The following is a 15,333-nucleotide window of genomic DNA, read 5'->3' as shown; positions in this document are numbered from 1 at the left end:
GCGCTGGAGCTACAACAATACGACTTCGAAGTGGCATATAGGAAAGGGCAGCTGAACGTAGTGGCGGACGCACTGTCCCGACAGCTATTGGCGGAGCGATGCCTGAGAACCACCGAGGAGGAAGCAGAGAAGGGACACGAACCGGAGGCAGAGTGCGGATGGATTAAAAAGGTCAAAGAGAGGATGAGGACGGAACCGAGGAAATATCCGGATTACGTCGAGGAAGCAGGCCGGATATACCGGCACATCCCGCACCGAGCTGGAGAAGAGGAGATATCATCATGGAAGTTATGCGTCCCGAAGGATCTAAGAGAGAGAGTCATAAGAGAGAATCACGACTCGCCGGAGGCGGTGCACGCGGGCGGCAGAAGGACGATGGCCAGAGTAGCCGCCCGATACTACTGGCCGGGGATGCACCGAGATGTGAGGACATACGTGAGAAAGTGTGAAATCTGCATACGCTACAAACCAAGTCAACTGCAGGCGGCCGGGAAAATGCTGACACAAGTGCCAGAGGAGCCGTGGGCAACGGTGTGTGCCGACTTCGTGGGCCCTCTGCCCAGGTCAAAGCATGGGAATGCCATGTTATTGGTGATGGTGGATCGGTTCTCGAAATGGACCGAGTTGGTCCCCTTGAGAAAGGCCACTGCGGAAGCACTAACAAAAGCGTTCCGAGAGCGCATCGTGTCCCGGTTTGGCGTGCCGAAGGTGGTGATCACGGATAATGGCGTCCAGTTCACCAGTAGAGCTTTTAAGAGGTTTTTGGAGCAGATGGGTGTACGGCATCAGTTCACGGCCCCGTACACGCCGCAGGAGAACCCGACGGAGCGAACTAACCGGACAGTGAAAACTATGATAGCTCAGTTCACCGAAGGGAACCAGAGGAACTGGGATGAGAAATGGCCAGAGATAATGTTGGCCGTAAATTCAGGGGTGTTCGAATCCACCGGGTACTCGCCGGCGTTCGTGGTCCAAGGGAGAGAGCCGAGGCCACCAAAGGCTCTATACGATGACGAAGCGCTTGGCAGAGGACAGGGCACGCCCACTCCGGACGAGAACGCGGCCAAGTTGAGAGAGGTGTTTCAACTTGTGAGGCGGAATCTCGAAAGAGCGGCGCAGGACCAGGCGAGGTATTATAACCTGAGGAGGAGAGCGTGGAAACCCACGATTGGAGACAAGGTATGGGCCAAGCAACACCATCTATCCAACGCGGCCGAAGGGTTTGCGGCAAAACTGGCCCCGAAATATGACGGGCCCTACACCATAATGGATTTCGTGTCCCCGGTCATTTGTAAATTAAAGAAGGGCAGCGAGAAACGGACGCGGACCGCCCATATAGGGGACCTGAAGCCACAACCCGGGAAGGAACCCCTAAAACAGGCCCTGGAGCCGAAGCGTAGACGACGCACAAGGGAGGAGCGGGCGGCCCAACTTGATGCCACGCAGGACAAGGCCGTACAGGATACTCTTACAACTAAGGTTCAGTAAAACTAAGCAGCAGACGGCGGCCGGCGGACCAATAAAGCTGGACCTACAAGAAAAAAAAATGAGGATTAGCTCGTCAGCCAATAGGAACTGATCAAAGGCAAAGAAGGTAGAAGATACCCGGGTTACCACTATCCCAGGGGGGGCGGGTTGCGTGGTGCGTCGACGGACGAGGGGGCACCCGAGAAGGGGGTTCCGAGATGAGCAGAAGTTCGGGTCCGGGTCCAGGGCATCGAAGCCAGCTGCTAACGTCGGGGATGGCGGGACAAAAGCGGATGCCGCCCGTGCGCGGTCTACCGGCTGGGGAATCGGATGATCCCTGGGTCCGAGGCGCTGCACGGGGGTGACATCCGCGTCTAAGCCGATCCAGAGACGGGCGGAGCTGGCCACGGGGGGCGGGCCGATGTTTGGCAGCACGGGCGAAAGGTCGGAGGACCTATTGATCACGAGCTGGGAGATCGCACCGCTCCCTGGACGGGACCCCAAGGACGGGCTGGAGGAAAGGCAAGGTGAGATGAGGAACCCAAGAACTCGGGAGGCTTACCAGATTCAAGGCGAAGCCAAACAATACGTCGCCAGACCTGGAAGTAGAAAGGGCCAAATAAAAAAAAAAAAGAGAAAAAGGAAGAAAAAGTGGGAACCGAAGGAAAGCTAACAAAACCAGGGGGCACCCTAGGGTTAACGCGGCGAGAGGCGCGGATAACTTTCAAAACTGGAGCGAGCGAGAGAGCCAGCTGGAAGGCAAGAGAGAGCCGTCCCACGGGCCCATGTAAGGCACCGTTACAGGGAACGGTGAGCACCGGCACGAGCCCTTATAAAGGGGGAGAAGCGCACGATCAGGTCTTTTCAAAAGTTGACCACGTGGGAAAAAAAAGGGTAAGATGCAGCAGCACTTAGTAAGGTATATAACGGAGCAGCGAAAATGGATTCGCCGCGGGTGTCAGGCTATGGGTGATACGCAAAGTCGGCGGCAGGCGTACCAGGTCGAGCGCGAGGAGCAAAGGGCGAGTAGGAGTAGGTCCCCGGAGCTACAGTTATTGGCCTCACCGCTAGTGTCAACCGCGGGATCCATGGGACCGACGGTGTCCCCCGTGGTATCGCCGGGGTACACCGAGGCGGAAAGTGACCTAGAATTGGTGAGCTGGGAGCCGGCGCCACGGAGAAAACGCGCACGCGAGGCGAAGCGCGAGGAGCCCCGGACCAGCAGACGCGAGGAGCCCCACACCAAGCGCGAGGAGCCCCGGACCAGCAGACGCGAGGAGCCCCGGACCAGCAAGCACGAAGAGCCCCGCACCGGCAAGCGCGAGAAGCCCCACCCCAGCAAGCGCGAGGAGCGGCCTGAGGGAGGAAGGAGGGGGCGCACGGAGACGCGCAAGGAGGAGCCCAGTGAGCGGGCCTCGAAGCGGGCGTCCACGCGTTCGACGCGTACGGCCAAGGAAGAGGAGTCGTCGGCACGCACAAGGGGGAGGTCGACGGCGCGGCGAGGGGATCAGCGGCCGACAGACCCACAGGTCGAGGAGCCGCAGCCAACGCCGACCGAAACCGCGGTCAAAGAGCCGCAGACAACGCCGACCGAAACCGCGGTCAAAGAGCCGCAGTCAACGCAGGCCGACATCGCGGAAAACAACGCGGCCGCTGAGGCACGACGCCTCGCGGAATGGCACCGGCGGTTCGCGCTGGCCGCGGCGGCGGAGGAGCGGAGGCAACGGCGTGTATGGGAGGACGCCTTGACGCTGGCAAAGAGGCTGAAGGCCACGCAGGAGGCTGAAAAGGCGGCGCAAGAAGCGGAGGCGGAGCGCCACAAACGGGACGTCGCGCACCAATGGCGGTGTATTAGCCGGATCGACGCAGCGGAGCAAAGGGAGATGGCGCGTCTGCGTGCGGAAGCGGAGAAGGCAAGGGCGACGCGGGCGGAGGGCGCGGCAGGCGGGCTGGCGGGCTGGCGGTGATCTCCAGCGATGAGGAGGAGGCGGAGTGCCCACCAGCGCCGAAGGCGGCTCGAGTCCAGTCGCCCGAAGAGGAGTGGCAGGAGAGGCTACGACGAGCCGAGGTGGAGGAGGAAGAGCTCTGGCAGCAGCCCGGGCAGAGGCGAGGGAGGCTCGACTGTGGGAGGAGGCACCACGCGCCAGTGACGAGCGGGACCCGAGGCGGCGGGCACGGCCACAGGAGTCGACAGGCACAGCGGTGGCACCCACAGCCGAAGAGGTGCCCGAGGAGGCGCCCGGGGGGACGGCAGAGGTCGAGACGGAGGGTACGACGAACACGCCAACATCACTGACGGCGGAGGGCCCAGCGGCGGCACCCGAAGTCGAGGTGGCGACCGACGGCGAAGCGGATGACGGCGCGAGAGCAACGGCGGAAGCGAAGAAGGACGAGGCCGCGGAACAACACTCACCGGAGCCATGGGAGAGAGGTCCTTGGCGATGGCCGGAACCCGGCCAGGGCGAGCGTCCGAAGCTGGGCCGACAGGCGTCGTGCCCAGGGGAGCGGGCGGAGGCGCGCCGGCCCGAGCTCCAGCGCCAGGCATCGTGGCCCCAGACGAGGTCGGCGGACAACTCACGGTGGCGGTCCGTCAAACGCGACGAGTGGCCGGCCGTCGTCACGCGCTCTCTCGCGCGGATAAAGCCAACCGCAAGGAGGGTGAAGCGTCTGGTCAACGACGGTGGCATCCGGTACCGGCTATTGGTGTCCACCGATCGGCAGGAGGTATTCCGGGCTAGGTATTGAGGAGAAAAGAAGTGTAGAGAAGAAGAATGGGAAAATAAAGGTAACTGAAAACAAGAACAAGTAAAAGAAAAAACAACCAAAAAAAAAGTGGTGTTTTAAAAAAAAACAAAAAAACATGGTCTTACCTTGCAGCAGAGGAACAGCGGGGGATCGGTGAAGCTTGAATGAAGGCGGCGGAAGGCGTCAAAGCGGAAGGAAAACTTACCCGAAGCATCCAGAGGGCCGGCGGAAGGCATGCGCGCCAGCGAAGGGTAGTAGGGAAAACCAGACGCGCACAAGATAAACAAAGAAAACACCCGGCATCGCGAGAAAATAGTACGTTTCCAGTCGATTAAGGAATTCGCGATCCGGAAGTAGAATACGCACGCTGCGACATATAGAGTAGATCACAAAAACGACCCTATGCTTTATCGAGTGGAGCGTAAGGGCAACGCTGAGTCATATCGAGTAGGTCAAAATAGCGACCGTACCCTATATCGGGCGGGACAAAAGAAGCTCCTATGCGAACTATCGATAAGGGGGAATCGAATCGATCGCGCTTATCGGAGAGATACGGCAACACCGCAAGGCGTGTGGCCGAAAGAGGTCGCCAGGGGGCACCCGGGGCGAGAACAAAGCACGCGCGCGCCGGTCGCGCGTGGTTTTTGAAGCATCCCAAACCTGGGACGCGGAAAACCGGGGTTTTCGGCCAATAAAAGAAAGGGGGAAGTGTGAGGAAAGGTATTCCCACACGTAGGGGGCAGTAAAGGGTTAAGCGCTAACGGGGATATCCGGAGGCGGCGAATTCCCGAGGAGAGCTCTCCCGGGGACCCAAGATGAGAGGGGAGGACCCCTGGAGAGAGAGCAGCGGGATGACGGGATCGGGCCGGCAGTGGCCCAGCGCATGACCAAATATGGTCATGAGATCACGCCACCAGCCAGGTCCCGTTGGAAAGCGACAAGGGAATGAAGGAACGCCGATGGAAAAATACGGGCACCGCATGGCGGAAAGTGCCGTTAGCGCCAGGCGGCATCGGCGGCGCCGACGCAGAAGCGAGCCTATAAGAGAAGGGCCGCGACCAGGAACGGGGACAGTCAGCAAACGGAGCTAGCAAGAGTGAAGTGAATAGTGAGCCACAAGAGTGAAACCAAGCGAAGGGAAAAGAACGTTAGAAAGCGAACGCGTTGTGTGAGGATTGAGAGGCGGACTCGAGCGTGCAGCCAAGAGCCAAAGACCCCAATCCCTTGAACCAACGGTGCCACGCTTGACGCGCATCCCACCAGGAGTGAGGCACCCTCGTGCCGAAAAGCCAAGTGAGTCGAGTGAGAGCGAACGCGTCGGGCGCCTGACTGAGAGGCGGATTTGGGCCACGTGCCAAGAATCGCTAGCCCCAGTCAGTAGAGCCGGCGGTGCCACGCTCGGCGACGCCATGGGGGGGCCAGGGAGCGACACGCTCATCGAACCACAGAGGAGAACCAGCACCGGAGTCGGAATAGCGTAAGACTTAAGATACCAATAAAGCATATTAGCATACCAGTACAAGACCCAACCCGTGCCTTCTTACTTGTCGTCGGGGCAACATACAAATATTGTTGCAGCGAGCCTACCGACCGCTGAGCCAGCCCATCAGACGGGAAAAGAGCGGTTCGTTACAATACCTACATATGTATGTACTTCAAAGGCAAACTTCCATGTTAAGGGATGGACTCCTGATATTGTAAATATCTGAAATGAGAAAGCAGATACCCATTAAAGGAGAATCCCTGCTAGGTCTATATAAAGAGAACATTAAGTGAAAGGCAGAGCCGCTTTAAGGAAAATCCAAGGGAGTACTTCCATAGTCAGTTTGTATCGTTCCAGATAAGCGTATCTGCAAAAACGATTCAAAATTTCATTAGAAAACAAACCGAAAATTCTTTTAGCTGACATTTTACTATAAATAGCTATTATGTATTTAGTGGGCGAGCCGCCTCCATCAAGCCTTAAGCTGACACCGAAAGAAATTTACTTTTCTCTTAGCCTTAGCTTGACCCCGGGAAAGCAGCTTATTGACGGCAACTTTAAATCACAGAGTAGGCCGCCCCGACTAAGACAAATCCTCCTGTAAGCCCCAAAACAGATAACACACCGCCTACCGGCCTACAGACCAGGAAAGACGGAAAAACCAAGCCACAAAAAAGAAAGAAAATAATTCAATTCCATAAACACTTGTTCACACAGTTCACGCATATCACGCGGTCGCCTCGGTAAGCCCGGCCCAGAAACTTGGCTGAAACTTCATCAACACAAATTGTGAATTCCTACAAATAGTTTGACAAACTAACTTGGCTTTTCCCGAAACAGAAACTTGGCGACAGAGCCAGGATGATGGAGGGGAGAGACTCATAGAGGGGGCGGCCCAAATGAAAGAAGTTTTGCGGTAGGCCGGGTCGGGTCGGATCGGGTCGGGTCGAGGTCGGTTCTGGAGCGTAGGGGAGCATAAAAGAAATCTTATAAATCCAAAGCGGCAACAACACTTGCATACATCCCAGATACATACTATGTATATGTATAGCCATATAAGCATACATTTAGTGAGTAACGAGGGGGAACGCTGTGAGTTGCTGCGGAGACCGCAACTCTACATTTATACCCGATACTTAGTCAGTATGGCTCTCCTCCGGCAGACGCCGCTAATATTAAACGACACGACAAAGAGTGCGTGCGAGAGAGACAGAAAATCAGTATGATCGTGACGTCGGGAGCTGCGTAGCCACTGCAAATTGATTTGTTCCTTTTGGCTATAAAAATGATCTGATCTGATCCAGATTCAGCAATCTGATAGATATGGTTGTTATCTATGATTCTGCGTTTTTAGTTTTTTCGAATGTGCAATATTGTGGATGCAACAGATTTTCGTTCTTTGTGGGGGCGGAAGGGGGTGGGGCGAAATTCTGAGATATACGTTTTATAGTGAGATCTAACAGAAGTGCGGATAGCAAATTTGGTTACTCTAGCCTTAATAGTCTCTGAGATTTGTGGATGCCCCAGATTTTCGTCCTTTGCGGGGGCGGAAGGGGGTGTAGCGAAATTTGGACACGAAACGGTCAAGGTCCGATATCACAGGAGTGTGGATACCAAATTTGGTTGCTATGGTTCTTATAGGTTCTGAGATCCTTGAACTCATATTTTGCAATTGGCAAAACAGACCATGAAACCTGTGTGTTAGAGAGAGACAGAGCGAGAAAGAATGAAATTGTTTTCTTGATTCTGGCTATAATAGTTATACGATCTGGTTGAGATTTTACAATATAGAACATATAGTCGTCCTCTACGATTCTGCGTTTTTGGTTTTATCATATCTTTAAAAATGTGGATGCCACAGATTTTCGTTTTTTGCGGGGGCGGAAGTGGGCGGGGCGAAGTTTTGAAATATTTTTGTAGCAGTGACATATCACAGAAGTCTGGATCCAAAACATCGTTGCTCTAGCTCTTATAGTCTTTGAGCACTAGGCGCTGAAGGGGACGGACAGACGGACAGACGGACGGACGGACAGACGGACAGACGGACGGACAGACAGACATGGCTCAATCGACTCGGCTATTGATGCTGATCAAGAATATATATACTTTATGGGGTCGGAAACGATTCCTTCTGGACGTTATCCTTCTGGATATTATCGCTAAAGGTCGCACGGCGAACTCTAACTATTTGGCTTGGGGCACTCTTTCGCCCAGACTAGGCCACAGATAATCAAAGCCATCGCCCATCCTCATCCACAACAGCACCCACAGACACAGACATGTCTAAAGTCTTGCCCAAAACTTTCACCTTCTCCCATAAAGGCAGAAGAAATCAAAGAAAGTATAGAAGGAGGACAGATCTGGGTCCCCACTCAAAAACTTTTCAGCTTGTTTGGGTTCGGTTTTGGTTTTGAAATTACTCTCAATTCGCATTGATTGTCAACGTCCAGAAGGGAATTAAATTTTCTCGTCAGCCCGGAGACTCGGGAGCTTTTCCGTTTACTCAGTGGCTCGGCGGCTGTTTAAGTTTCGGCACGCAGCCAAATCAAAATCCTGCAGAGTTCTTAATTGTATTAGTGGTCGATTTTGGTCGGCCACACTGAGCTAAACATTTGATAAGCGGGAGAGGTCTGTTCGTTGAGTAAATAGAGCATAAAATGTTGGAGTATCAGCGGATCGATTAGCACGGGCTGTTACGTAACCCCCTCACAATTACGAAATGCTTTTTACTTATTGCACTTATAATTGAAAAATTTCCAGAAATACTTACATACGTAATAATAATAAATCCCATTCGTAGAAACACTTATCCGCACAATTCAAGTATTAATCTCTGCTATTGTTGCATAAGCCCTATTCGATTCCATTCAAATGAATGGAAAATGAATCCGTCCCCACCGGACGCAACTGTTGACACTTTTCAGTTTATTGGCTGAGCCAAGAATTTCTTTAACATTTCCATTTGTTTTTCAATTTCCCTCTCTCGTATCACTTGTATCACTCTTATCTCTTTTGTTTTTTGCTTCCACACTTACAGCTGCTCCTGGCCGCCATGCTGGCTGTGCGCTGCTTTGGCAGCGGGTCTTCCAGGCGTACGCTTGCATTGGCCTGTGAGGAGGTGGATGCCACGGACGGGGACGCATTAGAAGCTGCAGTCGCGCTCGAAAACAATAGATATAGCAGTAATAACAACAACTACAACTACGCGTTTGGCGACGTTGGTGGCATTGCGGATAGCAACGACAACGAGCTGAACAATGACAACTATAACTACAACAAAGCAGTGGCCAAATGGCAGCAGCACCAGGGGCTCCTACAGCAACAGAAGCTCTACGGAAATCCCATTTACAGCATATACGACTTCAGTCGAAGCCAGCCGCAGCAACGGCAACAACTACGGCGTGAGTTTGATGATGATCCAGTGAATGCTGGCAATGACTTCCGTCTGCAATTGTCCGACTGGCAGCACCACAACAGCCCGGACCAGGACAACGACAAAGACAACGACAACAGCAGCAGCAGCAGCAGTGAAAACAATGCTGACAGCAACAGCCAGCCGCAACAACGGGAATTGTTGCTGGAGCGCCGGAGTCGCATCAGTCGAAGGTAAGAGCCAGTGGAAGCACAGAAATCGCAAACGAGAATTAGCATGAGTGCTGCCAATCTATGCGAATGAATGGATGTGGGATAGTCGGGATGGGTGTGTCGGGTATAGTCAATTTGTATTATCCGTGTATGAGAGAGGCAAAGTGAGTATGGAATGAGTGGAATGGTCAGTGTGTGTGTGTGAGTGAGTGAGATGGAATGGAATGGAACACTGTGTATGTGCACATATGTATATATGTACGTACATACATATGTACATTTGCATGTTACTGCAGTGTCACCGAATATCATTGGAGATGAATGACGCATTGACAAATCTGTATCTGTTCCTGCTAAATGGCAATGCAATGCCGTTATGCATGACGTAAGCGCTTAAGCTGATTCGTTGCTTTTCAGCTTTCTCTCCCTCCTTTTGGCTTTTAGCGCGATCAGGCTTAGGCGGATCAAGTAATGTCTGTGCCATAGATTACGCAATCGCCCGGATGCATGCACACAAATAAAAAGGCAAAAAACGAACTTCAAAAGAAATTTGAAAGAAGACAATTGGAAAAATCCTTGCTGAGAGATAGATAAAGCGTCACTCCAGCTCTATTGAAAGATACCCTAAAAAAAATATTGAGTGTTGTCCATTAAAAAGGGAGAAGAGAAAGAAGAAAGCCTGCAACAGATTGATATATGTACATATGTAAGCAGATAAATAAAGTGATGAGTAGATAATTTAGATTACCTTTTCGATCAAAAAAATATGTGTTTAGGTATTTTAATTGGTTTAAAATGCAGAAACCTTTTCATGTGTCTGCGTTTTCAAAATAACATTTTAATTCATACCACACCGTAAAAATAACATTTTCGAACCCTTTGCAAACTCCCACCAGAAACTGCATAGATCGATTTCTGTTCAAGGTTCTGCAGATTCTGGTTTTCCGCCACAAGTCCCACTTTTTCCCTCCCTTTTCGTTCTCAAAGAGGCGCCACAAACATCTTTATTCCATTTATTTATTTTTTCCCATACTAATTTGAACGAGAGCAGGCTCACCTCAACAATTCCAACAAGAATTCGTTTCTAAACATTTTTGCAAACTTTGCGAAAAAACTATCAAAGCCGTTGTTTCCCTCAAAAGAGCCCTTCAAAAATGCCACTGTCGCTGGTCAGAGGGGGTGGCATGGTGGCTAGGCAGTAGCATTGACAACGAAAGAGGAAATCCGCTGGCAGCCAACGACAGCCGCGTAACGGAGGAGCTTTGTGCCGCTTCGTGCTCAGAACAACGCCATTGGTAAGAAAGCTAAAAAATTTATTGGCATTTGCCGCAGTTGAATGCAAAATGTTGGTCAGCTGGCAAAAGGGACTATGAAGGATGGCGGCGGCGGAGAAGGGATAGCGAATATCCCACGCCATGCAAATAACAAACGTCAAAAAGAATTTATTATACCCGATACTCAAAATGAGTATTGGGGTATATTAGATTTGTGGTAAAAGTGGATGTGTGTAACGTCCAGAAGGAATCGTTTCCGACCCCATAAAGTATATATATTCTTGATCAGCATCAATAGCCGAGTCGATTGAGCCCTGTCTGTCTGTCCGTCTGTCCGTCCGTCCGTCTGTCCGTCTGTCCGTCCCCTTCAGCGCCTAGAGCTCAAAGACTATAAGAGCTAGAGCAACGATGTTTTGGATCCAGACTTCTGTGATATGTCGCTACAAAAATATTTCAAAACTTCGCCCCGCCCACTTCCGCCCCCACAAAGGACTAAAATCTGTGGCATCCACAATTTTAAAGATATGAGAAAACCAAAAACGTAGAATTGTAGAGAATGGCCATATCTTTAAGACTGCGGAATCTGAATTGGATCGTATTATTATTATAGCCAGCATCAAGAAAACAATTTCATTTTTTCTCGCCCTGTCTCTCTCTAACACACACGTAGCATAGGCGGCTTTGCTTAGAGTAAAGCATTAGCGCCTAGATCTCAGAGACTACAAAAGCTAGAGCAACCAAATTTGGTATCCATACTCCTAATATATCGGACCGAGACGAGTTTGTTTCAAAATTCCGCCCCCGCAAAGGACGAAAATCTGGGGATATTCAAAAATCTCAGAGACTATTAAGGCTAGAGTAACCAAATTTGGTATCCGCACTCCTGTTAGATCTTACTATAAAACGTGTATCTCAAAATTTCGCCCCACCCCCTTCCGCCCCCACAAAGAACGAAAATCTGTTGCATCCACAATATTGCACATTCGAGAAAACTAAAAACGCAGAATCATAGATAATGACCATATCTATCAGATTGCTTAATCTGGATCAGATCAGATCATTTTTATAGCCAATAGGAACAAATCAATTTGCAGTGGCTACGCAGCGCCCGACGTCACGCTCAGACTGATTTTCTGTCTCTCTCGCACGCACTCTTTGTCGTGTCGTTTAATATTAGCGGCGTCTGCCGGAGGAGAGCCATACTGACTTAGTATCGGGTATAAGCGTAGAGTTGCGGTGTCCGCAGCAACTCACAACGTTCCCCCTCGTTTTTTTGTTGCAGTCGCCACACAGCAGTCTAAAAACCGTCGTTTTTCCACTCCGTCGCAGTCATTTCCGCCCGCCTGCGGCATCCGTGGCGTTGGCAGCTTCTGTCGGGAAAGAGACGCGAGCGGCGTTAATTCATTGCCAAAGCTAAAATTTCCATGCATATGCAATTTCAGGGAACCAGAGGAGGGTCAGCCGGAGCTTTATGATAACGAATATGCAGCAGCTGCTGGTGCTACCTCTGATGCTGCTCCTGATGCCAATGCCGACATTGAGGGCGAGGAAGACTATGCCGTGGCTGCCGAGGATGCGGATGAGCTGAGTGAACAGCTGCCATACGGCATTCAGAATGTGCGCAAGCGTCGCGTTCGCAGCGTTATGCCTCCCGCTCAACAGCTGCTGGCTCCTAGCCCTAACAGTGACGAGGTGAGCGCCATAATGCCCTCCAGCTGTGTGCTGCTATAATCCGCATGACTATCTCTTCCGCAGGTAACCTATCAGTCGCTGTGCCCCACCAATCGAGTCACCGTCAAGTTGGACAGCGGGGACTACCGCCCTAATCATTATGTAGAGGTCACCTGTGCCCATAACTACGCCCCGCAGCCGCCGCGGGTTCACAGCTATGACTACGTCTACAGGGGCAACGATCTGCTGCGGGCCCTGCTCGCGGAGCGGGGAGAGAAGCGCGAGGTGGGTCATAATCTAAGGTTACACAAATGAACAGCTCCCTAATGTCCCGAATCCATTGCAGATCTGCTCGGCGATAGGCTTCGCCTGCATCCAGCTCAACCGCACCATCCACCTGATTCGGCTGAACGATGCCTCCGGCTGCTGGGAATCCGAAACTCGAACGGTGCCATCCGGCTGTGAGTGCATGTGGCCCAAGCACAGCTACGGAGATATCGGCTTCTACCACCAGACACAGAAGCGGCACGGGGGCGTACGAGGACGTATCGCCCCACCATTGACTACAGGCCAGGAGTGGGCTATCGCCAGCTGACAGTGCGAGCCCGGAGTCCCAAAGCCGGGCAGCGTAGTCGACGCGATGACTTGGGCTACGAGAGCTACGAGATGAATTAGTGGCACAGCGAGAGGCAATACCTGTGCAGGGAGCAGGGAGCAGTGAATGGAGGATATGCCAAGCACACTCAGAGTGTGCCCAACTGGATTTGTGGCGGCAGATTAGTAACTAAGTTGGATCCGCATAAATTATTTTCGCTTTAGTTTAGCCGTAACGGGAAGGTCCCTTAGTTAGTTCAGATAATTGTAATGAAATATTAATAAACAACTACAATGGAGCAACAACAGAGCGAGCTAATCCTTGGCGAGGCTTTCCGTGCACACAAAATCAAGGGGATTATGGAAATAAAATTACGCTTGGCATGCGGACTTACAATTAATCCAATCGCAGCGCCGCTTCACCGTCCTTAATCCGGTCTATATGCAATTCTTTATATGCCTTCGTTCCACACCTAACGTCGCCTGTCTCACGGCCATCGATTCCGACGATTTATAGCATGGCTCTCATCGTAAATTAAAAATTAAGCGCCGACAAACAAAGCTGTTTGAGATGCCAAGCTTTTTTGGCACCTATGTGTTTCAAAAATGAAAAGAGATTTCGGGTTAAACTTTATAATTCGTATTTAATCTTGGTGGCTTAGCGGTAGCCGATTGCCTGCTATTGCCAGATAAACCTTATGCGAGATCGATATGCAACCAATGCGCAGAGGGGTTAGCATAGAACTAAACTATAGACGACGGCGTTAGATCAAAGTGATTGCCGAAGTGGCGGCAGCAGATCAAAGTAGTTGCCGTAGTGGCGGCGGCAGAGAGCCCCTTTAGCGGGAGAGCGCAGCAGCTCTGCAGAACGTCAACGTTTTACAACATAGGCGGCTCTCTCTGCTCATACAATACTAATGTTAAAGTTACGGTTATTCTTCAGCGGCTGGCCCGAACATACTCCCCCCGTTGGGAGCTAGTCTCTCAACAGATTCCTTAAGGGGCAGCAAACATAGCCGAGTGACGGCCCTCCTGATGTTTCCTGAGGATGTCTTCAGGTCAGCGACGCGACACACTCCGTCCTTGCCCATAACGACATCGACCACTCTAGCCAGTGGCCAACGCATTGGAGGAAGATTTTCGTCCTTCACCAGAACGAGGTCGATCTTGCAAATGTTTTGCGCGGGGGTACGCCACTTCGCGCGCTCTTGCAAAAGAGTGAGATACTCTTCGCGCCAACGGCTCCAAAATATTTGCTGTAGTTGGGTGACCCGCTGCCAGCCATCCAGACGATTGTAGTTCAGCTTCGTTAGGTCAGGCTCGAGGATTTGCTCATGGGGGCCGCCTAAAAGCAGATGAGCAGGAGTCAAAACGTCTAAATCATCAGGATTTTCTGAAAGCGAGAGCAAAGGGCGAGAGTTAACAATTGCAGTGATCTGACAGATCAGAGTGCGCAGCTCGTCGAAGCTAAGCACAGATGGTCCAACTGAGCGGTACAGGTGATATTTTGCGGTCTTCACGGCCGCTTCCCACAACCCGCCAAAATGCGGAGAGCGAGGTGGGATGAAACGCCAGTCGATCGAGTCAGCCAAGCAGGATTCGTGGACCTCCTTCATATGCGGTTCGCTCAGACAAAGCTTCTTTAGCTCCAGAAGCTCGTTCTTGGCCCCAACGAAGTTTGTCGCATTGTCCGACGAAATTTGACTTGGCCTTCCTCGAGTGGAAGTAAAACGCTTTAGTGCGCCTTGAAACGATGCGGTGGTCAAATCCTTTACGAGCTCCATGTGTATAGCCTTAGAAGTGAAACAGATGAATACGCTAATGTAGCACTTGATCGGAGGCCTCGTGCGGATTTCTGATCGGTAGAAAAAAGGTCCACAGTAATCTACTCCAGTGACTTCAAAAGCTCGAGATCCTTCCAAACGTTCCTTAGGTAGGTCTCCCATGATGTGTTCGACCATGCGCGGCCTAGTCCTGAAGCATATCAGACATCTGCTGACGACCCTTGACACTGCCTTAACACCTCCAGCCGAATTTTGGATAGCAAGGCGCGAGGTCCAGCATGGAGGTTTCTTTCATGATAATATCTTATCAGCGCAAAGGTAATGAAATGTCCCTTTGGCAGAATGAGCGGGTGCTGAGCGTCAAATCCTAGCGATGAGTTGCCAAGACGACCTCCAACTCTAAGTAGTCCGGAATGATAGATGAACGGGTTGAGCGAACTAATAGAACTGGATTTTATGACTTGACCATTGCGCCGAATCTCCTTTATGTCCATCCACAAATTTGCCAGCTGAATGTGTCGAATTAGAAGATGCGTTCCTTGCCGAATATCAGAAACGGTGAGTCCTGGATGCCTAAGACGATGTATAAATTTATGCATGTAGGCGAATGTGCGCTGCATGCGAAAGAATGAATTCGCAAATTTGCATCCGGACGTGAGATCGGCATGTGGAGACGTGATTAGCAATCCTCTCTTGCGAAGCTCCAAAGTTGCTATGTTGTTAGATGGAG

General features: G+C 51.5%; 1 protein-coding gene across 1 annotated transcript in view; it reads left to right on the top strand.

Moving 5' to 3' along the window:
* Window positions 1-12,820, top strand: part of LOC117191422 — a 144,239-nt gene extending 131,419 nt beyond the window's left edge. The window contains exons 2-5 of the mRNA XM_033396293.1: window positions 8,733-9,301; window positions 11,997-12,246; window positions 12,310-12,510; window positions 12,572-12,820. Coding sequence (XP_033252184.1) covers window positions 8,733-9,301; window positions 11,997-12,246; window positions 12,310-12,510; window positions 12,572-12,820 — 1,269 coding nt within the window. The remainder of the gene's footprint in view (window positions 1-8,732; window positions 9,302-11,996; window positions 12,247-12,309; window positions 12,511-12,571) is intronic.
* Window positions 12,821-15,333: the final 2,513 nt, after the last annotated feature.

The sequence above is a fragment of the Drosophila miranda genome (genome assembly GCF_003369915.1).
Source record: "Drosophila miranda strain MSH22 chromosome Y unlocalized genomic scaffold, D.miranda_PacBio2.1 Contig_Y1_pilon, whole genome shotgun sequence".
NCBI classification, from domain to species: Eukaryota; Metazoa; Arthropoda; class Insecta; order Diptera; family Drosophilidae; genus Drosophila; species Drosophila miranda.
This window is presented reverse-complemented; position numbering and strand designations above follow the sequence as displayed.